General features: G+C 40.7%; 1 protein-coding gene across 3 annotated transcripts; it reads right to left on the reverse strand.

The window, feature by feature from the left end:
• Positions 1–3,002: 3,002 nt before the first annotated feature.
• SLC25A24 (solute carrier family 25 member 24) lies at positions 3,003–27,256 on the reverse strand. 3 transcript variants are annotated; one of them, XM_086753117.1, is made up of 11 exons: positions 26,321–27,256; positions 15,454–15,580; positions 14,851–14,938; positions 14,253–14,364; positions 11,419–11,577; positions 10,886–11,038; positions 9,644–9,751; positions 7,866–8,033; positions 6,581–6,731; positions 5,259–5,451; positions 3,003–4,230 (listed from the first exon to the last, which is right to left on the reverse strand). In XM_086753117.1, the coding sequence occupies exons 1-10, from the start codon at positions 26,504–26,506 to the stop codon at positions 5,273–5,275; spliced, it is 1,431 nt and encodes a 476-aa protein (XP_086609243.1). In that variant the 5' UTR covers positions 26,507–27,256; the 3' UTR covers positions 3,003–4,230; positions 5,259–5,272. The 3 variants fall into 3 exon arrangements, with proteins under 3 accessions (XP_086609243.1, XP_086609242.1, XP_086609244.1); XM_086753116.1 differs by having other exon boundaries at positions 3,003–5,451; XM_086753118.1 differs by lacking the exon at positions 26,321–27,256 and adding an exon at positions 21,277–21,425 and having other exon boundaries at positions 3,003–5,451.
• Between the last annotated feature and the right edge of the window lie 713 nt (positions 27,257–27,969).

Consider the following 27,969-nt stretch of genomic DNA (forward strand, 5'->3'; position numbering starts at 1 on the left):
TCACTCTTTGTGTTGACTATCCAGTTCTCACCAATTATGTTCTCTATGACATACAGTTTAGATCAGTATCTTGTTTTCATGTAAGCCTTAAATGGCATCCCCAAGGCCACTCAGACATCAGAAGGGGAAGCATTTACAACCCACACCTCCTTACAAGGCAAACAGCCTGCAGGTTAATACATCCTTGATATTTTACTAGTTTATGTGTAGCAGCATCACATTCTGCAACACACTTCTTGCCACACCTTCGCTAACCTTCAAATATTAGAAGGGAGTGAAAAGACGCCAAGACATGTTGCCACGTACCAACAAGCGCAGCTAGCTCTGAGGTTTGAAACAAGACAGTAAAGAACAGAAGTCACCTCAACCTGGGCCTCAGAAGGCTAATTTGGGTGTCAGGCAGGTCCATGCCAGCCTCAGCTGGCTGGTGCGGCAGCACCCGGTGTTCTTTCGCAGAAAGGAAAGCTGCCAAGTGGGTTCCAGTACGCAGTGCCCACACTGGCATTTCCACAAGCAGGTGTGCAAGGCAGCTTGGGCCTGCGCTGGCGTCATTGTGAGGAACGCCACTGCTGCAGCCGCTGGAGCAGGCATATCCTGCCAGGAAGCCCACCACAGTCAAGAGGGGAAGACCCACACTGGCATATTTTAAATTCAGAGCCATTTCTGCAGTGCTTTCTAGTGTTAATGCTATGGAAAAACAAATAAAGCTTTTCCTTTCCCTTCTGGGCCTCCTATGTACAGCCCTATGCATAGGGAGAACCATTTGCTCAAGGAACACCCCAGAAAAGCTAAAAGTTGTTAGGGACCAGTTTGAACGTGGTTTGAACGCACAATTCCCAAACCTCATATTAACTTACTGATTACACTCCTCTTCATGCCTCAGTCTCTTTAACTAAAGAGACAACAGCAAGTTGCATGGCAACATGCCTCAATGATCATCACTTCACTGCAGGATAAAGGAAAAGTGGTGTTTCATATCATCTACAGGCACTATCTTTGCGCACATTTTGAAAAATATTGAACACCTAGCAAGAGACAAGATACAGAGGAAATGTGATTTTTCTGGACGTCAGAATTTAGCAGTTTCAGACTAAACTTTTTAAGAAAAAGGACAGAAGTAGTCAGCAACCTACAAATCCATCACCACTAATTTAAGAACTCAGAATGCATTATGGAAACACACTATTTCAACAGATTATGAAAATGCATAGGTGGAACACACTAAAAAAAAAAAAAAAGAAAGAAGCTTGAAGAAACTGTTGAGATACTTGCTTAGCATTCTATTTCCCTTGGCCAAGACACACAAACGTCAAAATCATAGTACAAAGATTTTTATATGGGAGAGAAGTATGCTGTCCTAAACAGATTGCCTGTCCATATGTGTGTAACACTGCTGCCTCAGTGTTACTTTCACACAAGCTGCACGTAGTTGGAAACGGTTAGAAATAATCGTACTACACGCTTTGTAGATCCCAGCTGTTTCAAAAGCCAGACATCATACACACTGCCTATAATAACTCCTAGACATTAAAAAAGCATCTTATCAGGACCAGTCTTTGATAAAAAGACTGCAGAATTCACTTTCCCAACCAGGTAACTTGAAAGCAGTATTTTAAATACCTGTACTACGTTTTGTAGCAGTTTAGATTTTCTTTTTGGAGGGGATAGGGTGACCATCTAACTCAGACCACCTCTCTGAGTGCACACCATACCACTTATCACTGTGAGAGAGAGCGTTCACAGCCCAGGCTTTCCACCTGCAGAGAATTTCCACTTAAAAGCATCCTTGCCTCAAGCAGAACTCAATGTCAGGTTGTTCATTTAGTCAGGAATCACACACTGAGCATCTACCTCTTCCATTATCTAAAAGGAAACTTCTAAATCTTATGTTAAAATAACTCTATTTGCAGGAAATCAGATACAAGAAAGTCTCCCTAATTGGTTTACAATTATCTTTAACATTTGAACGATTGGTGTGAAAAACTCAGGAGTCGTGAAAGCTGGCTACTGAGCGTGTTTTCAGTATACAGCCATGTGGAGCAACTTAACTTTGAAAACTGGAAAGCATAAAAAGGGTTGATAGCCAGGATGCTTACTGGAATATTTCTAAGAAGGAGAAGGAAAACAGAAAAGAGAAAGAGGAAAAGAAGAAAAGAGATATCACCACCCTTGGATCCAGCGATGATGATGATGGGCAGGCATGGGGATCCTGGTGGCGGGGGCGTGGTGACGGGCAGCCATGATGTTCTTGCGGTGGGGGGCTCACATGTGGCTCCCTGAGGCAGTGTCTTTTATAGTCTAATCCCCGCCTCCGGTTATGCCCCTGGAAGACTGGTATGGTCTGGTTCCAGAGAGTTCTGAGTCCTCTGCACAGGCACGAAGCGGGTGCTAACATGGGGGGTGGTCGGAAGCCCCCTCCTCAGATGGCCGCTGTGTGACCCCTGGCCATGTTTGGCCAGTCGTTAGCCTGAGGAGCTGCCATCCCCCACCCGGCTGCCACCTCCCCTATGCAGACTGCACCCTGCCCACAGCCACAGCCACGGTGGAAATATCAGCTCTCAGTCCCTGACAGCTACATGTGCAGAGTATTAAGTCAATTACCTCGAAAAGATTTTATATTGATCCTTTGACTAACAAGTAAGATTAACATCAAGATAAACACTAGGAACATAAGCAAATATGTTTGTCCTCGTTATTAAGAGTTCTGTCCTGTAGCATATACAGCAGCAAATCATGGTGTAATCCTGTTCAATGAACAAGCAAAAAATAATGAACATTTTGTCATCTTCCATTAAGCGATGAAACAGAGTTTTAAACAGGATGACAATCGACTGATCTCAAACTAGTGTTTCAAATACCAATGTAATGCAAAGTGTAGGCTAGTCTCACACTTACTTTTAGATAAATTACCTTCATTTTTTACACTGAGTATTATGCATATAGTGCAATAATGAAGTGTCATCCGTCTATTGGGCCATGAAAAAAGCATCAGCACACACCAGCCAGATAAGGAAACAAACATTTATTAGAAACTGGTAGTTTTATAGAGCTAAAAAGGTAAACATATGTTTAAGAGACAAAGGATACACAATTGAACGCAGTTATCATAAAGGCACATAACAAAAAATCAAATTTGAAAGACCTCAGCTTTTCAACATTTGAAAACATGACCATAATTTTCAATACTCATAATGGCACTTGCACACTATAAACAAAATGGAGCAAGTCTAGAGGACAGACACGGCTAAAGTCATCTCCGCATCTCACACACACAAAATGCGTTTGCTCATTGGTCACAGTCAAACAAAATGATTGGGAACCGATCTCACAAATCCCACAAAGATAGAAGAATGTTGGCAAAACCAAGAAACATTCAGATCAGAAAGGCATTGTACATACAGATGGTTTGGATAGAATGACTTTTTGTTTTTTTTTTAAAACAAGTGCAAAGTCCAAGGTTTCCCTAAAAGGAAGCCCAAAAGACACAGCTAAAAGCTGCCATTTTCTGAAATCTGATAAAACAACATTTTGTAATACAAATTTTATGAAGTTGTTATCTATCAGTTTATGGAGAATAAACACCAGCCATGGAAGCACTGAACACAGATTTACATCTCATTGCCGTTTGAAAAATACAGCCCAAAGAGTCTTCTGTACGTTGAACAAGGGAAGTTCAGGCAGTTATTCATGTTTGCTTGCTTATTTAAAAAAAAAAAAGAACTTTTTAAAAGATACTTTTAATGACCTTACAGGAACAAAGTTCTTCCTTCAGTAATCCAATTTCAGGAAGTGGTCTAAGAGCAATTGCTTTCAGAAGGTCAAGACAAGTATAAAGGTAATCCCGAATTTACAAAGATTACCACACCATACATTGCAGAAATTGGAAAAAAGAGTAACAAATGAGTTTGGGAATAACTGTTACTCTATTTCAGTGTTCAGGCCTGAAGGCAACTGAAACGCGGCACCACCCCCACCCTCCCAAAAAGGAAGTCATTTTGGAAGTACTGGTACCTGGAAATACCTACTTTCTACACTGAGGAAGTGCTGCTTTGTTTTTTGAGGAGGAGCTGTTTCTCAAGCACTAGCAAGTTCTGTGTGCGTTCTTTGCTTGCTTCGCTAACATCGATCTGACGGGCACCTGGGATCAGCTGTCCCACTGGGTCACCCAGACAAAATGCTTCAGCGGTTTATTACCTGAATTTCACACACGCAGCCAGCACGCACAGAAGGCTGTGAGGGAAAGAGGATTTATCTCGCATGACAAACCTGTAAAACCTTTACATAATAACACAGTCCTCTACTGGCTAAAAGCACACAGTGGACTGTAGCCCTCTTGAGTAACGGAAAGAATGGAGAATCCAAAATGAGAAGCATTTCTCTGCCCAAAGCAGCTGTGATGAGCTCTGCTATTGGCCATATTACAATCACCATCAGCTTAATCCTGGATCCTCCACCTCATTTTTCAACAGTAAATTGCACTTGTATGAAATGGATCTAGTAACCAAGCTTTTTCTGCGCCTGTATATTATGATCCTATAAAACATGCAGCTGTAACCCAAAGTTTGTCATGGTTAATGGCGCTAGCATTTACAAGTTACAAAAACCACTGACTGTATTACAAAAATCCCATGTAAACCCATCTGAGGTATTCTGATACGATGGAACAGCAGTTTCTCAGGCTCTTACCTTTTTTAAAAAGCCAGCCTGAAGATAAAAGGTGATGGGCTACATTTTAATGTCTTACTCCCTCCTTGTCTGTACCTAAGATCCTATTTTTTCAAACTTAACATTGAGTCTTCCAAAATAACAATAATAAGTGCTTACTTCTAAGCGTGCAAAATGTTGACAGTGAATTGCTTGAGTATAGGCAGCGTGACAAAACAAAAAGTCACTTTCATATATTCAGTATCAAGGCAGTATAAATTTATCCTACCTTTGGTTTGATCCGAGCCAAATACACATTTAAAGAAGACAAAATTTTTAAAAAGCCATAGGTAAAACATACATGATTTCCTGAAAATATAAACATATTGTTGATTTAAAGACAGTTTCTTGATTTTTTTTAAAAACTTAGTGACATTTTAAAGTGCAATATAGGTATCTGTTTAGAAATGGTGAACTAGAATTTAAGAAAGTTTCTTCCCACTTCAGGGCAAAAGTAGAAGTTGCAGCATCTCTCCACAAAGATCTGTCTCTAACTGTGGCAGTAGATTACTTGAGAAATCATTTTTGTTCTGGTGTTTCTAGAAGCATCTCACCTTTTTCCTTCATTTCACGCTATTCCCAAATTCTGCTTCATTTTTTCATATACAACGTAGCTGATGCTGACAGCTGGAAGCACTTTCATAAAATTAGGGGCTATGCCCCTATAAAGTCCTCTGATTCCCTCTGTAGCAACGATTCTTTGAAAGAGACTAACCATGTTTAGCTGTGGAGCTCCTTCCACTGAGGCTAGAACAAAAAGATAATGTGTTATACAACAGTTCTAGTAATATTAAAATTCTTAAGCAAGTATTCAACACTTGGGTGGTGAGCCGACTGTCACCTCTAGGGCCACTGATTAAAATTTGAATCATCACAGAGAGGAGATCTCTCTAATCCCAAACATTTGAGAGATATCCATGTGTCTAAATCCCATGGAAAAGCACTATTCACCTACATTCCTTTGGAAATCTAGGCACCTATCATTAGTCTGTGCAGAAAGCTATCGAGCAAAAATCTCAGCTATGAAACTGTCTTTATGAAACATCCTCCAGAGCAAACATTGCTGTCTACCTTCACAGGAAGATGCAAGTCAGATGCAAGAGCAATGAAGCTGGTGAAGGGCCTGGAACACAGGTCGCAGCTGAGAGAACTGGGTGGTTCAGTCTGGACAAGAGGAAGCTGAGGGGAGACTTTACTGCTCTCTACAGCTACCTGAAAGGAGTGTGCAGTGAGGTGGGTGACAGTCTCTTCTCCCAAGTAACAAGCGATAGGACGAGAGGAAATGGCCTGAAGTTGCACCAGGGGAGGTTTAGAGAGGATATTAGGAAAAACTTCTTCACTAAAAGTGTTGTCAAGCACTGGAACAGGCTGCCCAGGAAGGTGGTGGAGTCACCATCCCTGGAGATATTTAAAAGATGTGTAGACATGGCACTTCGGGACATAGTTTAGTGGTGGACTTGGCAGTGCGAGGTTAACGGTTGGACTCCATGATCTTAGAGGTCTTTCCCAAGCTAAACGATTCTATGATTCTAAGTCCTTTTCATTTTACCTCTAAATTTTAGGAAATGTTCTAACTTTCAGAAAAGTGCTCCTGGACTATGACAGAGGCTCCATGCCTGGTAGTCTTGTATGGAACATGGTATTCAGAGCACACAGAGTGCTAGTGTCTGAAATGTTACTTCTGACTTATGTATGACGAAGAACAATGTTGGGGATAACAGAGAGAAGGGACCAACGTTAAGAAGAATTTTCCAGCTAAGTCCTTGGTTTTCCAAGCTGGGGTTTTATTTATTCCCATGTCTCTGCTACAGCTATCCCAAGCGATAAGATTTTGGTACAAACCACATAGAAACATTTTCAGTACAATAGGACTCACCTTGAGCCTGCATGCGTGTTCTGATAAGAGCAAGAGGGTAGCTGGCTAACTGTCCACATGTGCTGGAAACAGTACCACATCCCAACAATACAAAAACACCCGGGTTAGCGGAGCTTGATGCATAGTGTTCTAGCCATGTACTCTTTAAGAGCTGCCAAGATATAAAATTAAAAAATAAGACAAGAGATCTGCATTCAAGAAAGTCAACAAATACATCTTTATTCGTAAGAAACTGGTGCTGAAAAGCACCGATCTTACTACGCCAGTCCTACATGCTTACTTTTCAAGTGCACAAGTAAACACCTTCGCAAACAGGTAAGGACTTTAACCAGACTACAGTAGTTAGTGCCTAGAATAGAAATCCTGAAAAGATCCAGCACCAGTAAACAGTGCCCATGTTCTAGACTTGTTAATACTTTGGCAGGAGGGGGAGGGGAACACAACTCAGCACCCCACAGGGTGCAACAAAAGCTCGCACAGCTGTGCACATCACCCCATGCAGAAGCAAGGATGCAAACTGTAAAAGATAATTTCCATACTGCTTTGAAAACCTTTGCTGAAACCATTCTGCTGATTACTCCTGCAGTATCACAAAAACATTTGTCTAGACTAGGAAAAAAACTAGTCTGTGCAGCTGAGTTACTTACCACACTTTAAAGCAACACCTAGCACCTAAAGTAGATAAAACATTTGAATTGTTGCTGATGGGTGTAAGAGGTGCCAGTTCCTCTTGAAATAAAAGAGCAGTGTTTTAAACTCTATGTCAGCAACTGTATGTCAGCCACAAAGAATTCGGTGACACGCACAGATACAGAAGGAATTCAGGTTACTACAATACAATTATAAATCAGAGAAAATGGCAAGAAAAATGTATTAAGTATCATAAATGCAGAATAGATAATATAATACGAATATCATATCAGGTTTTTAAGGCCCATATTTGCTACAGAACAGGTATGTTCTAGCCAACAGGGCTATTTAAGTATGCAAGCACGCTGTATTCCCAAGGTCTATACAATCCTGCCTTATGAGATTTTTTTGTTTGATACTGTTGCATGTAAGGGGCCATTGGCACAGGCACTCCTCCAGGAGGGACGAACAAAGAAAAACATTAAAGTCTAGTAAAACCCGTGGAAATTCTCATTCGTCTACTTTAAATTGAAGGCAACTGTACTACTGCACACATATTACAAATCTAATTAATGTGATAAGTATTCTAAAGAATATTCACTCTTTTCATAAACTAATGAATGAAAGCTACATGCATCCAGTGATCTAAACTCACCTCATAAACAGCAAGGTCAATGCCAGCATAAGGAATTATACCCAAAATATTAGGAATATAGCCTTTGTAGAAGGCCTTTACACCTTCTTTTTTTAAGATCTTCTTAGCACAGTCAAACATCCCAGAATATTGCCCTGTTTTACCCACAGCCAGTCTGGTCTTTAAAACCTAAAGTGGAAGAAATAGTAGCCTTAATTACATATCTACTTGTTAAGGTGTTTTATAAACACAGGAAAACACAGTATCTCGCTGCTTGTTCAACTGTCTGGAACCGCTTTGCATTTTGGTCCTTCAAACCTCCTTTGTGATGACTGCTGTTAAGGCCTGGTTAGCAGTAGGCTTCTTCAGGTTTTATCATTACTGCAGAGTAGCACGCATACTACCATACACTACTGTACGCTAGCTGCCTTTTAAAACTGCATTTTAGCTTTCTTTTCCTGATTAAAACAGACAGATTTTTTTTTTATCAACTTGAAGACAACAGTGTGGGCAGTATTCAACAGAAGCATTAGCTAAAGAACAAGTGAGAGCATTAACCTACTAGCAGATCACACTTCTGATCTGGGAACAGCAAAGCATATTAAGAAAATCTTAATATTAAAAAAATCTTTCAAAAAAGCACAACCCTTTGAGAGGTAGTTAAGGGATACAAAGATTGCGTCTCACTACAGAAACCCAGCATCTAATTAATGATGCATGTAAGACTATGCAGCATCTTAGGACAAAGAAATTAATAACAGTATCCAAAAGAAACCACAGAGGGCATTTCCTGAGCAAGAATTTGGCCTATTTTAAAGTCTCATAAGATGACAGCCTCCTCAGGAGTTTCCTGGCACTTTGCTTTTCTCTTTTACTTAGAAACACCCTAAAGAACACTTCCAGGACAGTATTGTATCTTTGTTAGGGGGAGTAGAGCATCTCATTGCAGAATAGTTCACCAGTCTCCACTGATTAGTATAATCCAAACGACTACCTATCATTTCAGTTATTCTATAACTTAACCCCTCCCTGTACTCAGGCTAGCTCTGACTCAGCAGCTCTAACAGCGAGGATGCTACTTAAAAAGAGATCATTATCACCGTCAGCAACGAAAACAGCTAAGTTCTATTCCTGCCGACGTCCCTCCCTATGAAAAAGGTACTTAAATTATATTTGCCATTACTTCCTTATCTTGATGTTGGCATTGGTTTAATCCCAGACCAAAGATACATTCCAGTTATTTGCACAGCAGATAAACTTTCTGGAGAACCAGCAGTAAAGGCAGTACATCCTACTTCTATTAAAAAAAAAAAAAAAAAAAAAAAAGCAGGATGTGAAATAACTACCCTAGAGCAGTTAACATATCAACACAAGTTAAACTGCAATACGCGTTAGTACTACTAGTCACAACGCAACAGAACTTCACCAGTTCTGCTACAGACAAGACCATTCCTTGTTTACATACAGCAGGAAAATGATTTATGCCCAACTTAGAAAATAGCTTGAATATGTACTTAATTTTAAATTGGATTTTTTTTCCCTGAACTAGGTTTTATTTAAACATTGCTGTAGACAATATTATGCAGCCAAATATACAGAAAAATGACAAAAGTTAATTAGAACATTGTATATTCTAGTACTGAAATTGCCTAGTACTGAAATTCTGAAAGGAAGTCTAGAGTAAAAATAAATTACATACAACAATTCCTACAATACTTTCAAGAGCAAAATGGGTTTTACTTTGGAAATAAACCAGACATTTGGCAGTCTCCAATGGAAGCAGATTCTCTGTTACTTACCTCCATGGGATAAATAGAAGTTTGTGCTGTTGCTCCAGCCAAAGAACCAGATACAAATCTTTCCACAGTGCCCAACTTCCCATCGTCTTTAGTGAGTATCTTCTTATACTGTATAGTTAAATCACATAAAATAAACATCACGTGCTTTTGAAAGGCAGCAAGAATTACAGTACAAAACCTCTTTACAAGCTGTACCTACTTTTTAATGTATTTACAGTCACATTTACTAACCCAACAAATTCAGCACTATAGTCACTGCAACTCTGTGGACAAAGATTCTCAAGAATACAATATTCCAGCCTTCAAGAATCCTTTACACTGAACGGCTCAGCCACCCACAGTACTCTACGAACAGCCAACACAAGCATACCCACACTATGACCCCTAGATAACACAGAGGAACCCGAGTCCCTTGCAGTTCCCCAGTGAGAGACTGAAAGATCAACTAGCACGTTCACAGGAGACACTTAGAGCTGTACATACTGTTTCATTCAAGACAGAGACACCATCATGCAAGAATGCGCCATCAGCTCCCGAAAGGCACAGCAAGAGTAAGGAATAATGTGCTCAAAGTTACTCTATGGCATGAAAATCTGCTGTTCAGTCTTGAGATATCCCAAAGTTTACTTGATTTTTTGTTGCTTTTATTTCACAGTTGTATAGAGATGTGCAGTAAGTTCATTTAGTCCTACTTCAGGCACCAGCTAGCCCCACAGAGGAAAAATAAAGATCATTTAACTACACTGGAATGGCAGTTCATGTTCCCAAGGAGGATTAGGCCTTAACATGGTGCTTAAAGCTGATTCAGAGGTAAATATAACTCTGAAAGCCAGGATGAGGGCATCTTATATAGCACCACGATATTTTACTTACAAAGAACCCTGTATAACTTCAGGTAGCATAACGTGCTAAGTTTTTGGTTGCTGTCACTTCAAAGCAACAAACTAGGTACTAATGCAGTACTCCACGTAAAGCTATGCAGACCGGAGGACAGTTTAAAATGCATGACAGATTGAGTTTATTCACACTGCTTGTAACACAACAGCCAAATCTGCCTAATACCAAGTATTCTATTAACAGATAAATAGACTACTTTAAATCTGAAAGTCACTCAAAACCACTGTGAGAAAATCCCCAAACATGGTAAGAACTCCTATATAACACAATAGTGCAAATGATGAACAGTGAGAGTGATATAGGATTTTATTTACCATTATTTTCATTCCTGGTTTATCATCCTACCTGTTCATAAGCCCAGAACTTGATAGCTGTTTCAGGAGCTATTTTCACAACATTTACACCATTTCCCCTCCAGAGGGATCGGACACCACCTTCTTTCAACATGTGCTTAAAACCACTGGCTATATTCATTTTGTTTGATTTTGAACCATGAACCTAAAAAAAACCCCACAAAGTCACAGTAAAGAACACTGCTCTGATTGGATTGTAAAACTCATCACCGAGCAAAAACACACCCACTACTGAAAAAAAAAAAAAAAAAAAAAAAAATCTTATTTTAGTGGCAAAAATACTATAATATTTTGTTCACATTTTTGCCAATATGAGTATGGAAAAAACAACTTTTATGAACACAAAACATGGAAATTGTCAAAACATAACTAGACCTCCAGAATTTAGATATTATATTTGGCCATCAGTTTTCCATAACAGCTATATAAAAACTGTAAAAACTATAAATAGTTTATAGTTTTTCTATAAAAATGGAAAGGATATACTGGAAACTTAAAGAGTTCTTGACCATCCATTGCACCTACCTGCATCATCACTTTAAGGCGGTCTAACGGTGCTGTACCTGTTCGAGAGACAGCACCAGCCACTCCTCCTGCCAACAGCTGTTTCCACCACTGTCCAGTCTTTTTCTCCTCCTCCGTGAACTCATCTGGAACAGTCAAACTATCTCCTATATCCAAGACCTATTGGAATCCAAAGCAAAGATGTGCAATTAACTATCTCGTTCTATCATTTCAATTTTATCAACAGTTCCAATTCCAAATTAACCTACCACCTGAGAACATGTAAATAAAATGCTAGTTAAAAAAAAAAATCTCTAATTTACACTCTATCATTAACTTGCTACGGCTTGCTATTGCTATTCAATAAATAGCAATTTTTAATCCCTTCTACGTAGATACTGAGCAGTAACACCACAGACCCACCATTTCAAAGACTGCACCATCATCATTAAAAATTATGACAAATTTCCGCCTTGAGCACGGCCCAAACAAAGACATTCTGTCATGATCAGCAGACCTTTACAGTCAGCACTAAAGCTCAAATGCTTTTATGTTGCGGCTAACCTTTCACTGGACAGCCTTCTGGGATTAGTTTGCTAATCTCCTAAGGATGCTAACAAGAGATTTCTCTCTCAAGGTAATTCATTCACACATATGTGGGATTTCCCCTTTCCCCAGCCCCCCTCAACATTTTAAACCAGCATTTTTATAGCTGATATATTGGAATATTCTATTTCTGGTAACTGCTATGTATTATCTCACAAAATGTCAAGTTTGACTAATGCTTTATACCTTTTCTTATCATCAGTTACACTGAAAGATGCATGAATGACTTCTTCAGCTATAAAAGTTTGAAATTTCATTAAGAGGTGCATGTTTGTATTACCATTCAGTTTGATCAAAGAACACTACCATAGGCTTTAGCGATAAAGCTGTCCAAGACATAAGACTATGGAATCTCACATATCACTTAAACATAACTTTAAGTCTCTGCTCTTCATGTAATTTAGAACCATGGCATATGAGAAAAAACCCACTGAAGATAATGCGAAGTCAATATTATGCATCAATTAAACCTATAAAGAAGTAAGAATGCTTTAATATCTGATAAGTACTGACCAGAAAGCGTGTTAACCAATAAACTTATTTTAACTACTGTTGATTTTAATTGTAGACACTACATCCCTAATTTACGCTGCATTCCCTATCTGTTAAGTAGGCAGAAAATTATCTTGGTCATTTGGAACAGAAGAACTGCAGGATGCAGATTATAGATACAGCCACAGGAAAAACAGGTTAAGCACCAACTATTCTGGATGTTGAACACAGAACAGATTAACCAGAAAATCCTTTCATCTTTCTGACATTCCTGGTTTCCACGTAAGATGTCATCAATTGCTCAACTACATGGAATCATCAAAAGATCAATCAGAACTCTCAAAATATAAATTTAATTAATTTAATATTCTTAGAGATATTATACAGATCTACCAGGGTTTAAATCTTGTGTCTACCCTAAACACAACTAAGAAAAAAAAAAAAGCTAAATTTGAGGGTGTTTATAACAGAAAGGCCACAGCTACCAACTCATAATAATTCTATGCCAATGCAGTTATCTGCTTGCAAGAGTCTGACAGCAATTAAAGTTTTACAGTAAAAACAGAACTGGAAGAGCTGTCAATGCCAGCCAGGCATGCGAGGTCTCACATCTGCTCTTATCTGAAACACCAGCTGTGTCCCATATAGCTGGATCTTGCTGGCTGTGATAACTGGGTCATCAGCTGACTGCAACACGGGAAGATCACAAGAGACTTCTAAAATTGTTTCTTGGGGGTAACTAACGACATTCCATAATATAAAAAAAATATAGATCTTATGTTTAATAATAGTAACGGTGCATTTTATTAAAGCAAAGGAGTTTTTTTCCACTAAGATGGGACCAGGACTATTTGATCTCACAGCAATGCTTCGGGTGTTTTCTTCAGCAAACAGAGAGCTGACTCCCTTTTGGCAAGCATCTCTGAACTGAGGGTGTACAGTGTGAAACACTCAAAGCTTTTAGATCTCAAACTATTTTTTATTATAGAAATGCTGACTAATCTCTGAAGATATAAATGGTCTCACTATATTCAAAGAAATCTGTCTTTACCTAACTTTACGGATTACTCCAACAATCTACAGGAAGGATATTTAGCAAATAAGATTACTATTGGTTTACTTACCTTATTATTTGCTCTTAAAAGTCAGTCACTGAGGTGGCAAGAACTCCATTCAATAGTAACTTAAAAAAAAAATTACCTGCACAGTGGATAGCCTATTGCTGTACATTCTGTAATTCTTAAATGAAATTCTACAGCACAGAAGAGTGTGAGAACACACGCACAGATGATCATCACTAATGATACCAGTGATTTTATAATGATAACGTTACTATATAAATGCAAATGCTAAACTAATTTCAACATAAGAAATAGTTAAAATTTTTCTGTAGTTTGTTTCAACACATCAAAGGCACTGAACATAAGAATATACTGTAATGTGAAAAGAAAAATATTCAATATTGTGGTTACTATCTTTCTGCGGAATATCTCCAAAGGAAGAAAAGGATTCCTTCCTAAGAATTACTGATGATTATTGGCAAAGTTTAGATGAAATTCTTTGTTCAGAAGAAACTCACACGACACTATGCTGCTTGTAAACGGGAGAGCATGAAGTGAAAAGGAAAACCAAAGACTCTTAAATACAAGTATGCTTGAAATATAACAACTGTCAACTTGTTATACTCAATATTGCAAATTAACCCAGCAGAGATGAACTTAAGAGCTGCACTCAGTTAAAAGAAAAGTTGAACTTACAGTGGAATGTTTCCAATATCGAATTATTTCCTCAATGTCTGTAGCTGGGTTAAACATAAAATGGTCTCTCCATTCATTCCAGTCTACTGTCATTGTCCCATCAGCATCAATACTGGAAAGAAATCAAACAAAACTGTATAAGGAAATAGTATCAGGCATAGTGCTTCGCTCTGCTTTGTTGCTTTTTTTGTTTCACCTTTTTTTTTTTTTTTTTTTAATATTGGCCATCACATCAATGACAACTGACTGTAGATTCCATATGGAGACTTCAAGGCCAAATCTGCCATGCCCTTCCAATACTACGCTTTTCTTATCCAAGTGTATCTGGCATATCCCATTTAAAAACATAATACAATGCTTCATTCTGTCACCATTTACAGGGAGACTCCTCCCAGATCCAGACGCTCAAACAGTGACTAGACTTACTATCACCCAAGAACAGATGGAGTATGTGAGAATTCCTATAAAGGCACCACTGAAGGTACTAACACCTTTCAAAGTTATCATCCCATTTATCCTGTTCTCTGAATTATGAAAAAAAAAAAAAAGTAATTAACAATACAAAGAAGTTTAAAATACTTTAAGAATAATTCCTGACCTTTGCAGGATCTTCTCTGCCTGTTTTTCTGAAATGCTTATACCCAGTATCTTGAGGGACTGGACAACTTCCGATGCTTCAATTTTCCCTTGAAACATTAAAATAAAGAAGATACATATTTAAAACCTGGAGCTTAATACACTTTGCACCTTGGAGCTCACGACATTCCACTGTAACACTCACATAACAGCAAAAATAATTTAAAATCAATTTAAACATAGATGATGTATTTGGTCATCTACCAGAAAGGCTGAGCGAAGGTAAGTACATTAAAATCATGCAACCAAATGAGATGCAAACATTCAGTGAGTTAATAACTATTTTATCTTTAATAGATACTTAGAAACTTCCTTATAGTTTCTCCATCTGGAGAACAAAGAGCCCCAGATCAACAGACCTGGAAGACAATAAAAAGAAAAAAAGACTATAATCATTTATTATTTCAATCTGTAGTAAGCTATAATTATGATCCTATTAAGGAAAAGAAGTAGTGGTTCTATATTCACAATTCTCCAGTTCAGACAAAGAATATAAATGAAGGTAACTCTTAATCCACAGTTTCTTCAAAGAACGTTTGAACAAATAAAATAAATGAAGGCATACCATCATTGTTTTTGTCCAGGCTCTTAAATGCCAGTTTCATCTTTTTCTCATGATCTTTAAGATACTGCATAAATTCTTCAAAATCCAGCTGTCCATCCTGGTTAGTATCTCCAGCTTTAAAAATTTTCTGTTGAGAGAAAATTCAACATTTGGCATTTTACAGCAGGTCACAAAGCAACAGCAGCATGGCACACTCCATGGCTTTAAGAAAAGCATGTTGGTCACTTTGGGAGTCAAATCAGGAAAACACCTAAGCGTATACTTCAGAGCTATATTTTGTTTTCAGAATTTAACACACACTCAGTATTTTCATAGAGAAAATACTGGGCAGTAAAGACAGATTTAAGAAAGCATTCTTTATTATTTACATAACTTTCTTATTCAAAGGTTTTAAGGTTTCTTACTAGCACTGGCAAGTTACACCTACAGGTATCAAATAATTTGTGGAGGAGGTGGTGTGGGACAAGACAAAATCCTAAGAGAGAGCAACTTGAAGCCTGTGACTTTCCTAGTTATGCAGGAAATTTGTCAATATGTCAGCAAAATTTAAAAAATACAGTCTTAAGTGTCCTCTTTAATCCAGTGCTGTATTAATTATGAATTATAAAGATAAAAATACAAATAGCAATTAACTTTTAACTGCTGACAAAAAAAAAAAAAAAAAAAAAGACAAAGCTCTTGCCTGACTAGCACTTCCAGTCTCCAGGGTTTGAGAAGGCATGGCTTTCTGCTTCAAACTGAAGCCCTGACAAAGATTTTAAAAAAACAAACAAACCACTACAGACTTGTAACAAATAGAAGCACAGTTCTCTTCCATTTTTGCACGTGTTTCCTAGTAGTTGTCTTGCAGATAAGAAACATCTACATGGAAAATTAACTCTGAACCAAATGCATGGTATACAATTGCCAGCACTGCAGGAAACAAGTCTGAAATACAGCCTAGGCATACACATCTCCATCAACAGAGGGCCAGAATACTTCACACGTTTCTGTGTGAAAACATACTTTTTAAAAAAGGGAAATGACTGCTGCCCCCACCAAGCATCAGCCTGTAACTGCCCAGCTTGTTTTCAAAGGCAGAGCCGGGAACAGAGCGCAGCCTGGGCTAACAAGCTCCGCAGGATTTATTAGCTTGGGCTTTATGCCACAGCAAGGGCGGCTCCACACAGGGAGGGCTGCAGAGAGCAGCGGAGATGCGGAGGGACAGGAGAAGCAAGGCCCACAGCACACCAGGCGCTTGCCACCTGCTCTCACGCTTCCACAGTGCTACCATCTCCTCTGGCAGGAAGCACGCACAAAAATCTACTCCAAAACCCTGCTCCAGAACACAAGATTGAAGGGGAAATTATGCTTCATCTCTTCATTTGGGCATCAGTCCCTGTGGTTTCCCTTGTGTGAAATCCTACGGCGGCAGGACTCTGGCCAAGTCGGACAGGAGACCAGCCTGACAGCACAATCTGTTCATTAATTTGCAGTAAGTTTCAGGGCACTTCAGGATACACAGGGCAAAGCATAGCCCAAAAATTCTCCCAAATAACTTCTATTTTGCAGACTGCCTTGCGCAACTGTAGTTTCTGAATAAAGTAACTCTCAAAAAGATTTGCATGGCTGTTCTAATCTGCAAAATCCGTTTTTAATAATTTCGCTTACTCTACTATTATTAGTAGAAGTCCTCAAAAGATCAAAGTCCAACAAGTTCTAGCCTACAGAAACTAAACATAAAGGAAGTTGAAAACTCTTCTGTATTTTTTTGCAGATGTCTGAAAAAAAATTGAAAACATCTGAATACACTTATGTTGCCTCCTTTATATTTCCTGCCTCTCTACTAAAAGAAATGTACTTTAATCTAAAAAAAAAACAAACCAAAATTCATGAGATTATCACAGACTTCTCTATGGAAGTGAGGAAGACACTCCACAGTGAAATAAGAATAAAATTATTTGCCTCCCATAATACAGTAAGTTATGCACAATAAAATCAACTCAAGTTATCGCATACTCAGATAAAGGTGTTTGGTACCAGCTTAGAAAAGTAGTGCTCTTGGTATACTTGTAATTCCAGCTTGACTGTAATTTCTATTAATGACTTGTCAACAAAAATACATTCATCAATTCAGTTTCATGCCCTTGCCAACGTGGTTAGGGCTGTTCAGAATTTCCCATTACAAAAAAAAATAATTTAGATTTATTGCAGTTTATGGATGCATGACCTGCATCCATAATGATGGATGACCTTCTAACAAGAAATTAAGAAAGGCTAATATATTAAACATTCAAAAAAACCACCACTGAAAATTACCCCCCAAAAAGTCTCCCCCTCAAAGACACTGCAATCTCAACCCATCTTGCGCTCCACGCATGGCACCTCACACCGCAGGATCCGAGAGCCCTGCTAGACTCCCACAGGCTACTGAGAAGAGGTCATTTCTGCGGCAGTCATACACATGCTTGGAGCGAACTCTGATCAACGCAAATCGTTACTATTCCCTACTGCTACCTGAACCACACAAACGAAAATGTAGAACAAGGAATGCGTTGTTCTGGCTCACAGAAGTGACAAAACTTTAACTAAATTCCAGTTACAAAATCTCCACTCCTGGGGATGACGTGAGCCAAAGAAAACGGAAATTCCTAGGAGGTTTAAAGAGCTGGCAATTAGCGTGTGTGAAAGGGGGCACCTTTCATTTCATCTGCCCAATAAGCGGATTTTATATTGCAACAACTAGAAGATCAGCACAAACATACTCTTCATTCCCTACTTTTGTTTTCAGTTATTTTCCAGACCTCAAGCCAGTCTCAGCCATTCTCAGTGCAGCAGAACAGAAACAACAGGCAACAAAAATGTATGCTTTCCCTCAGCAGGCACATGCATTTTTTCCACATCACAAATCTAAATGTTCATACAAAGAAAAGCTTCTTGCTGTCAATGAAATGTACTAATTATGCGGGTGTTAAAGTTTCAGATTAAAACTAGTAATTCGCAAATTTGTGGAACAAACAGGAACACAGAAAGGAGCTTGCCTTCCACTTGGAGGGCTGAGATTCCCTCGTGGGGGGGGTCATATACTCCACGGGCAGGAAGACAGCTGATTCTGTGGCACACTGACTCCCAGGGACAAATAAATAATAATTCAGGTTGGAAGGGACCTCTGGAGGCCATCGAGCACAACCCTGGCTCAAAGCACGTTTAATTAGATTTAATTAGATTGGGTTGTGCAGAATCACACCCAGTTGAGTCCTGGACATCTCCAAGGATGGAGATTCCACAGCCTCCCCAGGCAACCTGTTCCAAAGTTCAACCACCCTCACTTCAGTTCAACGAGGAATCCATCTCTGCTGTTCTGTATTGAATATGCAGCAAGATTTTGCATAGTTACAACCATTTGTCACTGTGCCGCTTCCTGGTTCACCAGCTTCTCTGGTGGAGGAGAACCGGATGCATTGTAAAATGGGCATGCTTACAACAATAGAGCAGGAACCAAACTAGATGCCAGTCCTCACTTGGAAGTCCTGGGAAACAATGTTCAGTGTGTCTGCCACGTAAAACCTGCCATTTCTTGTTACAGACTTACTGTGAGATCACCTCACCTTTATATAGGCCCAGCCCCATGAGGAAAACGGTTATTTTTCAAGGCGTGCCATTTATTTTCTCATTGTCTAAAAAACTTTAACCCCAAGCAATAAAGATGATTCATTAGACAAAATGAAATGGTGACCACATAAAGAATTGCTGTTTACTGATGGATACAGAAGACTGTTTAGATGATCTTTCCTTTTAGTGCTACAGGCCTTCACACACACTGACTACAACGCTCCTGTGCTGTCTATTTGGTCATGACATTGCTGCCTTTTTTTTTCAAATTCTGCTACTTCTGTTCTTTTTCTGCTCTGTATTTTGCTAATACAGCTGCTTTCAAAGCCCTGCGCAGCAGGGCAACACCAATGTGAAAGGCCACAAGTAGACTGAAACACTGCACATTTTTATTTTTAAATTTATGTATTACATAAAGCATGTTGCAGTGTTGAATTCCAGAAGTCCTCTGTATTTGGTGTGGAAACCTAAGCTAGCAGGTCTGTTGAAGGGAAAAAAAAGCATTCAGAAAAAAAGTTACAGACTGGTTTTATATACACCTAAAAATCCTGATGCCCTGTAAGTGGCCTGATGAATTATTAGATTATGCTATGCTAAAGTTATGAACTTTTACACATTCATAGCTACAACATAAAGATAGAGAAGGCAAGACAATAGAAATCTTCATGCTTTTATGTAGACTTTTCTTTTAAATTCACAGTTTAATTTTTATATTACTTCGTATCATTATTTGTGTACTGTACCTAAGCCATCACATTCTGGTTCCAAAACTGAACTGTGCGTGAAAGGCAGGGCTGCTCAGTACACAAATGATTACCAATCATCTACTCATTAGCTTGTTATTTCAGCTGATCAATATCACGTAAAGAATATTTAAAAGGAAGTGATCCATTAAGAAGTTACTGGGTGTTTCTGCCTTCCCATCATGCTATTTACGAGACAGAAGTAAAAAAACCAACACTTAAAGACACATAATTGGTGCAATTAGCTACTCATTGTTCTGTAATCTATGACTAGAGCGCCAAAGGGCTACAAATATTGCATAGAAAAAACACCAGCACCCCAGCAAGAACAGCATCATGTCTTTGGGCGTTCAGAAATTTCATTTTCTTTTAAAACTAGAGGTATTGTATATAAAACCAAGCACACCATTCCCGTCTCCTCTTCTCCCCTTTTCCTGTTCTTTCCCCCTTCACCTCTAAAATAATTAGTGCCAGTCATTCATACAGCTTCGCATTCTACAATTATAAGTTATTAGACTGCAATCTTATTGGAAGCCAAATTCAGTCGCAGCTCAAGCATATGCAACTCCTCTCTCTTTACGGGATACGTACCCTACAATGCTAAAAACTAATGTTGTCCCCTTCCTATCGACATCTGCCAAGACTACACAAGTTTACGACACACGATCATAACCCAAAAATCAGTAATAAAGATTATTAAAGTCAGTCTTGTCAAACTGCATCAGTTGGGAGATAAATCCAGCACAAAGGGAAAGTGCGTCCACACAGCGCTATACCCCAACCAGTGAGTCCACATAACACACCAACGAACTAGGCTGCTGCTTAACCTCCAGAAATTCACCACCACACTGCATTTTGAGCAAAACTGTAATTCGCACTGCCTCCAAAGACCTCCCAACTTGCTCAGGTTCGTATTTATTATTCGCTTCCCTCCGAAAGGATACTACCAACATGTAACTGGTACCCAAGCAGGCTCTTTATATCTGCCACAGACAGATGTTAGCAGAGCCCCCCATCCCAGTACAGCAGACTTGCACCCTTGGCAATAGCAAAGACGTTGCTGTCAGCTGCAAAGCTTCCCCTCCCTGTTCTCTGTCCCGAGTACCATTCTTCCCTGCATCAGGAAAGCACTAGCAACAGTCTTCTTACTGGTCCATTTCAGGTAAAAAAAATCTTTACAAAATGAGCCTAAAAAGGAAGAGACGCAAGTCATGAGCATGCTCTCCAGTATGCCTCGCAGAAGCTGATCCGTCAGGACCTGGATAAACTCTCTCAACTCATAACTATGAATTAGAGTCCAAGAATCCGAAACAGCATAAATAGGAGAAGCAAACTATCCCTTGTACCTTCATTCATCATTCCTTGCAAGTTACACTGGTATTTTTGACTTTGAACATACTTGGTAGACTGACTTTTTCCATTAAATAAGACTGCTCTGCTACGGAGGCATCCCCACCTTACAATTATCCTAAAAGATTTACCAGTTTACCTTGTTTGTTTACCCAGGACACACTGATGTCTCAAGACGGGGATTTAGCAAAGCATTTCAACGTGCATTTAAGAGATCTTCCAGGGGTGGGAGGTTCCCATATTTGGTGTCTTGCATTCTTGCACTTTGCAGCAATAAGAGGAAGAATTAATCATTCACTGTATCCTGTCACTGTTCAGGAAAAAAAAGCTATCAAGTCAGTATTAAAAAAATTCAGTTTATCTCCTTGGATGTTTAAAGTGTTATGAAAACAAACTTACATTCATCTTGCTCTTTCATGTGGAGACTTGGAGACTAGCGCACAAATCAGTTAAAAGCTTCTCAAGTTGTACATGTTGAAATTAAATAATGATTTACATGTTTGCTTACAGTTGAAGTCAGATATATTACTGAAGATGTTTGCGGTATTTCACAATTAAGTCCCCACAATCAGACATAATCATAACACATATTATGACCTGAAAAGCAAAGTTTAAAGGAAATAAGTAGTTCTAGTTTTCACAATCACATGATGTGACATCTGTTTTGGTAAAAAGTTGAAGATGCCTGTCTGCTCTAAATCTATAGCACCAGTTTTCGGCACACTACGAAGGTGAGAGAAAGCTCATTTCACATAAAGAATGACACACAGACATAAAAGTGATGAAGTTTCTAAGACTGTGAGTCTGCATGTCACGTCCGATAACGATTTGTAAGAGTAGATACTATACGCTTGAAAATGCCCATGTTTCTTCTAAGAAGTTCCCAAAGGAACTAGTGCTTTTTGTATGTTTCTAGCCAAGCTACAGCATAACGAAGAGGCTTCAGTTAATGTGGTCTAGTAGCCTTCTAATTTGGCTGTGTAAGGGAAGTTATTTAAGAAAAGAGTAAAAATCTTAATAAAACAGTGTAAAAATATTCAAGGACATACTTAGCTCAGTCACTAAACAAGTATGTGCTCTCTGGACTAAGAACAGAACAGCTACAGTAAGTTTCAAGCTCTGAAGCAGGACCTAGCTGTAGTTTTTAGAGGCCAGAGAAAAGCACAGAAGGAAACATGGCACACCTGGTGCTGTTCTCACCCGTCCTCTCGCACCGAGACGCTGCACTGTAACACAGCGCAGGGGCCTGCCTCGCTTGACAGAATTCTGACTTTTCTTTGGTTTAAATGCAGCAACATGCTTCAAATGTTCTAAGTATTTTTAGACTTTGTTGGACTGAAATTTTCATAAACAGAGTAGATTAAACAGACCATATGCTGATTGCTGAGAATTTAGTCTCGTTGGGCCCCGTTTCCACCACACAGAGGTGTCTCACCACACTGCTGCTTCATCTAAAGGAGCCTTAATGTAGCCAAAGACTTACATCAAAACCTGACAGAGTCAGTCCAAATAAGATCGTCATATTGTTTCCAGAATGTAATTATTCATTTCAATAACATCTTTCTACTCCCAGCTCCAGGACTCAATGTATAAATAGGACCTGAATTCGAACACTTGGCTGTTCCTACCGCAAACCAAAGCTTGATATGCGGGGTTCGCCTCCTACAGGTTTACTGTAAGGATTGATTGCAACAGAAGGAAAGGGTGAACAAAAATAGTACTTCATATAACCACTCGCACCATTTATGGTACTCCCACCTAAGAGACTCACGGCATTCTGAAGACACAGGATGAGATCACTTGAGATCTGATCCCAGCATCTATTTTGTGTCTCTACTGGACAACTCCACTAATCAAAGTGGCCGTACAATAGCCATTAATGTTGCTTGTAGAGCGCCATTTGACACTGTCACCACACTGAGTTCCTTCTTCAGAGGTGTCGACCTACCATGTCAGGAATCTTTTGCAAAGCTTTGCAAAGTTACGCATTCCTGGCGGGTAATTTACCACAATATAAAACAGGAGTCATCCTGGCGCCTCTAAGCAGCACACATTTTGGATTTTCCAGTGGTTTACTTTTGTCTGTCAGATACTGACAGGAGGCAGGTCAAGTAGAACACGAAGTCAGGAGCTTCTGTCGCACTGCGCTATGATGTCTTGCTATGGGGAAAAGATTATTCTTCCTTAGAGGGACATGCAACCTACCGCCAAAGTTTACCAGAGGTTTCACATCAATTCTCGTATCTACAATGTTACTTCACCTAAAAGAGTGTCTCATCGTACATTAAACATTAATAAAACTGCCAAGACAACTGATGAAAGGCGAAATAAAACGAGCATACCAGGAGTCTATTACTCAAGTGGACAGCAGCTTTTAAACTTTTTTAAAAGAAGACATGCATATTCCTTCTAGAGAGGAATTACATTTCAAGAGAAAAGAGGAAAGTAATACTAGCAGCACAAACAGTAATTTATACCGTGAAGATGACTACTTTGGATAAGTAACTGGCTTTGCAGTGAAACACAGTAACACTCACATGATCCCTTACCAGGAGTTAACCAGGAAGCAGCTGTGCTCCCCAGAAGTACAGTGACCAACACTCCTGTGTACATGGACTTCATCCCATGCAGGGGAAGCCAGCCCTGCAAGAGTATTTTTGGAAACCTACGCCAGACCCGTGTCTAGAACGTAACAGTAGTGCCAGGCCTGAGACCCTGACCCCGTTGTGAGGCACCGAAGCCTGCTCTACTTCAGGATATCCCAAGGTCTGACAGCCTCATAGCATCAAGGCTGAGCAGCTCAGTAGCAAACACTTTGCCACATCGTGTAATGCTGCCACATCCCATTTCTTTACTAATTAGTTATTAGTAAATAACTCTGCCTCTCCAAACATAAATATGATTCAATATCTGACTTTTTTTAATAAAAAACCTTTTTACCAAGTACTAAAAATACATTTTACTGACTTAAACTTTAAAGCTTGAAGTGAAGTAAGTGGGAGAATGCAGCTTTGCACCGCAAGAAACGACAGGCAGATCAGCTACATAAAGACAGGAAATAAGCTGGAGGCAAGTCCTGGTGAGGCTCTCATATTATATTAAGTCTGGTTATTAATAGTTATCTATAACTAGTCTCATTTCTAGTTCAAATTGTGCCCACCACTAAGTTTAAAACAGTGAACCTATGGAAGTTGCAGTGCACTCTAATAATTCTTCCACCCCTCTCAGATGTGCAACATGACTCATGGCTTATTTTGTTTGCTCTGTGTTTCTCAAGCAACCAAGGCATCCAGTTCCTGCTCTCCACGACACCCAGGTAAATCTAGCTTATCTCTACTGATTTCACGGATTTCACTTCCAGTTTACCCTGTAGCAACTGAGAAGAATTTGACAGATACCCAGATGTGCATTCTTAATGAAAGGCATCACATCTTGAGAAAGAACTTGGAACTTCAAATCTAAGTTGCCCAAAACTTAAGAAATACACCACTTGTGTCTCAGGAGCTTTCAGTGAATTATGTGGAAAGGCCACTCTCCTTCAACATCAGAAAACTGACTGTTAAGTTACAGTCACCTGTTCCCCTGTTGTGCACTGAAGTAAAAACCCCAAATTGTTACAGTCAAACTGGTACAACAGGTTTTCAACAATGTGTATATAATGTGCGACTGAAGTTCTCAACTATGGTGCTCTTAATACTGACAACTCTCACAGATAAGCAAACAGGCCAAACTGTCCCTCCTTTAGGCGCCAAAAACTGAGAATGCTGAACGTACTTATTGTAAAGATGCCTTTGCCCAGAAGCAATATTGAAGTGAAAGCATGCTTTCATTTATACTGTCACCTAAGCATCATTCAACTCCAGAGGCTGCCTTAAGTATATGAGACAGAGAATTAAATATACCCAAAAAAAAGTTAAAATAGAGACCAAATAATGAGATGATAGGAAAGAACTGGTGGTGTCCCAGTGCAAGGTCACTGAAACTGAGTTATTGACAAAAAAAATATCTCTTAACACTACAGTCAAAATTTAAGTTCAGTTTCCTGAACCTCTTTCAGCAAGTATGCAACAGCTAGTACAGGCATAGGAGTGGAATACTATCTAACCATTCTTTATACTGAAATAAAGAACAGGACTTTCATGGTAACAGCTCTGGCACAGATCTCAGCTGTACCTGGTCAGCCTAACTGAACCTACGCATGCCTTTTCAGCACAGACAACACCTATGCCACACAATACTTATGCCTACAGAATTGTACAGTAAATGATTTTATATTCGGGTTCCTGGGGATTGCTGAAAACAAGTAGGAAAGAGAAATTTCTCTTCCAGGTGCAGGTCAGATTTGCTAGTTGAGCTCAGCACTGCACTGGAACACTTGGTGACTCAAGTTTTACTGACTTGTGAGGTCACAACATTGATAACAGGAGACAAAGGAATGTAATAGTCCAACCTGATCGCTGCAGAATCCACAGCACAGAGAGAGTGTGCTGTCTGTGCCATGGTTTGATGGCTGCTGTTACAAGTGTGAGTTTTTAATTTAAAGGCCTTAGTATCGGGTACAGCCCATGCCAAGAAGAATCATTTCCGTGTCCCTGTATTCCTGGAGATCTAGCTTCAATAACTAGTTCTGATATTGCTGTTATACAGATTTACTTACCTGCTGCCCAAAGCAAGCCTTAATTTATTCTGACCTCCATCACACAAAATGCATAGTGACAGACAAAAGCTGGAGGAGGAATATGCTATCAAATATCACACAACAAAGAGTCAAAGGGAGCCAAGAGTCGACACATGATGAATAAATCCGGCTGTGCCCATTTGGCAATAGGACCGCCAGCAGCCGCACTGTTAATCGCATTCGTACTCGGGATCCTTCACTCACAACCCTGAGGCTTGCCTGTACAGCACAGCCCCCGCAGCAGGCACGGCGTCCCCGGGAAGGCAAAAGCCAGGCCCGCCGCTGACTTCCCGCAGCGGCCCGAAGCCACCGGCTCTGCAGCAACCCCAGCTCCGGGCCCATCCCGGGGAGCCCCGGCGGGGTGGGGCGGCCAGGCCGCGCCTCCCCTTCCCCTCAGCCCCGGGGGTGCCAGACAGAGAAGGCTCGGCAGCGGCTGCGCCTCCGGGAGACGGCGCCGGGGTGAAGCGGCTGAAAACCGGGGAAGGGTCTCCGCGCCGGCTCTTACCTCCTCCGCCTCTTTTCCCAGGGGGATGCCCATAGCCCGGAGGCCCGTCTGAAGCTCAGCGATATCCACCCTCCCATCCTCGTTGAGATCCAGCTTCCTGAAGAGGTTGGCGTACCGGGAGTCGGCATCCTTGTTCCCGTCGCAGGCGACCGCCGGCAAGGCGAAACCTCTCAGGAGCTGAAACATGGCGGGGCCGTGCGGCTACGGACGGCGGAACGCTCGCCCCTCGGATCCCCCGCGGGCTGGGCGCGGTCGGGAGGCACGGCCTGTGCTCCTGCCAACGCCCGCAGCTGTCAGAGGAGGAGCCGGCCCGGGCCCGCCTCGGCGGCGAGGGGGGAGGAAGGAGGGCGGGGAGCGCCCTCAGGGCGCTCCCCGCCCTCCTTCCTCCCCCCTCGCCGCCGAGGCGGGAAGCGCGAGGCAGGGAGCGGGAAGCGAGAGGCGGGAAGCGCGAGGCAGAGAAGGCGCCGCTGAGGGAGAAGGGCGGGCGGCAGCCATAGCCCCTCAGGTTCACCTCAGCCCTCCCTTACGCGCTGGTATCCGGCAAAACGTTTCCAGTTGAAGTAAAAAAAAAAATGCCAAGAAGGCTGCAAATGACCTGACTGGGAGTCTTTGGCTTGTTCTGGTCAATAGCGGTTGAAGCTGTGTGGGCAGTCTTTGAAAGCGCTTGGTTTGTTTAGCCTGACAGAACCAAGGCTAGAAGAGGGAGTTTCTAAGGTTTGGTGTTCTTTTTTTTCTTCATAATTGCTTCATAAGTAAATCAGTGGAGTAAATGCAAAAGAAAGTACTTGAATGACACAGCTGCTGTAAGAGCAAATGGATAGAAAATGTCAGCAAGTAGGGTCTCTGTGAGAGAGGTGCAGTGAAAACAAGAGCTGCTGAATGGAGTCTGGCTTTCCTGGTGCACAGTACACAACCATGGAAAATATATTTCAGCTTTGTAGCAGGAACTTAGTAGCCTTGCTCAAAGAGTAATTAATAAAGCTAATCTGCTATGTTGTCTGACTGTCGACTAACTGGTGTTTGAAAAAGGGCTAGACACTACTATGTCCTGCATATATAAAGACCACCTGATTGCATTATAGATTGGTTGAATCACAGAATAAGTGAGGTGGGAAGTGAACTCGAGGGGTCTGTACTCCAGCCTCCTGCTCCAAGCGAGCCCAGCCATGAATTCAGACCAAGTTACTCACAAGCATGGCGGCTGCACAGCACCTCCGGGCAGCCTGCTCTGCCGCCTGCCTGTCCTCAGGGAGGAGGCCTTTCCCCTTCCATCCAGTCTGTGCCTTTCTCATTTCATTCTGTGCCTGTGTCTCTCATTCCCCCACCATGAGGAGCCTGCCTCCATTTTCTTGATGAACTCTCTTGTAGGTACCGGGAGGGTGAAGGCCTCCTTGTAGGTCCCCACAAAAGCTGCTCTTCTCCCAGTTGAGCAAGCTCAATTTCCTCAGCCTCTCCTCACAGAGCAATTGGTCCAGCCCCAGACATCTTGGTGACTTTGCTACACCCTCCAGTTTACCCATGTCTTTCAGGTACTGGGGAGCCCAGAGCTGGACTAGAGTGTCTAAGCACAGCCTAGCTTGTGCAGAGCAGAAGAGGATCATCGCGTCTCTCCATCCGCAGGCCGTGCTCCTGTTAATACAGCCCAGGAT

This window comes from Chlamydotis macqueenii, chromosome 8, assembly GCF_036417535.1.
Source record: "Chlamydotis macqueenii isolate bChlMac1 chromosome 8, bChlMac1.mat, whole genome shotgun sequence".
Lineage (NCBI taxonomy): Eukaryota > Metazoa > Chordata > Aves > Otidiformes > Otididae > Chlamydotis > Chlamydotis macqueenii.

Bases quoted from the DNA above. Each gene is read 5' to 3' on its own strand.
- SLC25A24 (XM_086753117.1), bottom strand. From the start codon at position 26,506: ATGTTTCAGCTCCTGAGAGGTTTCGCCTTGCCGGCGGTCGCCTGCGAC. The intron at 14,939-15,453 runs GTATGCCTTCAT...TAATGTTTCAAG, and splicing joins CCTGGACAAAAACAATGATG to GGAAAATTGAAGCATCGGAA. The intron at 11,578-14,252 runs GTAAGTTCAACT...GGATTCCAATAG, and splicing joins GATATTGGAAACATTCCACT to GTCTTGGATATAGGAGATAG.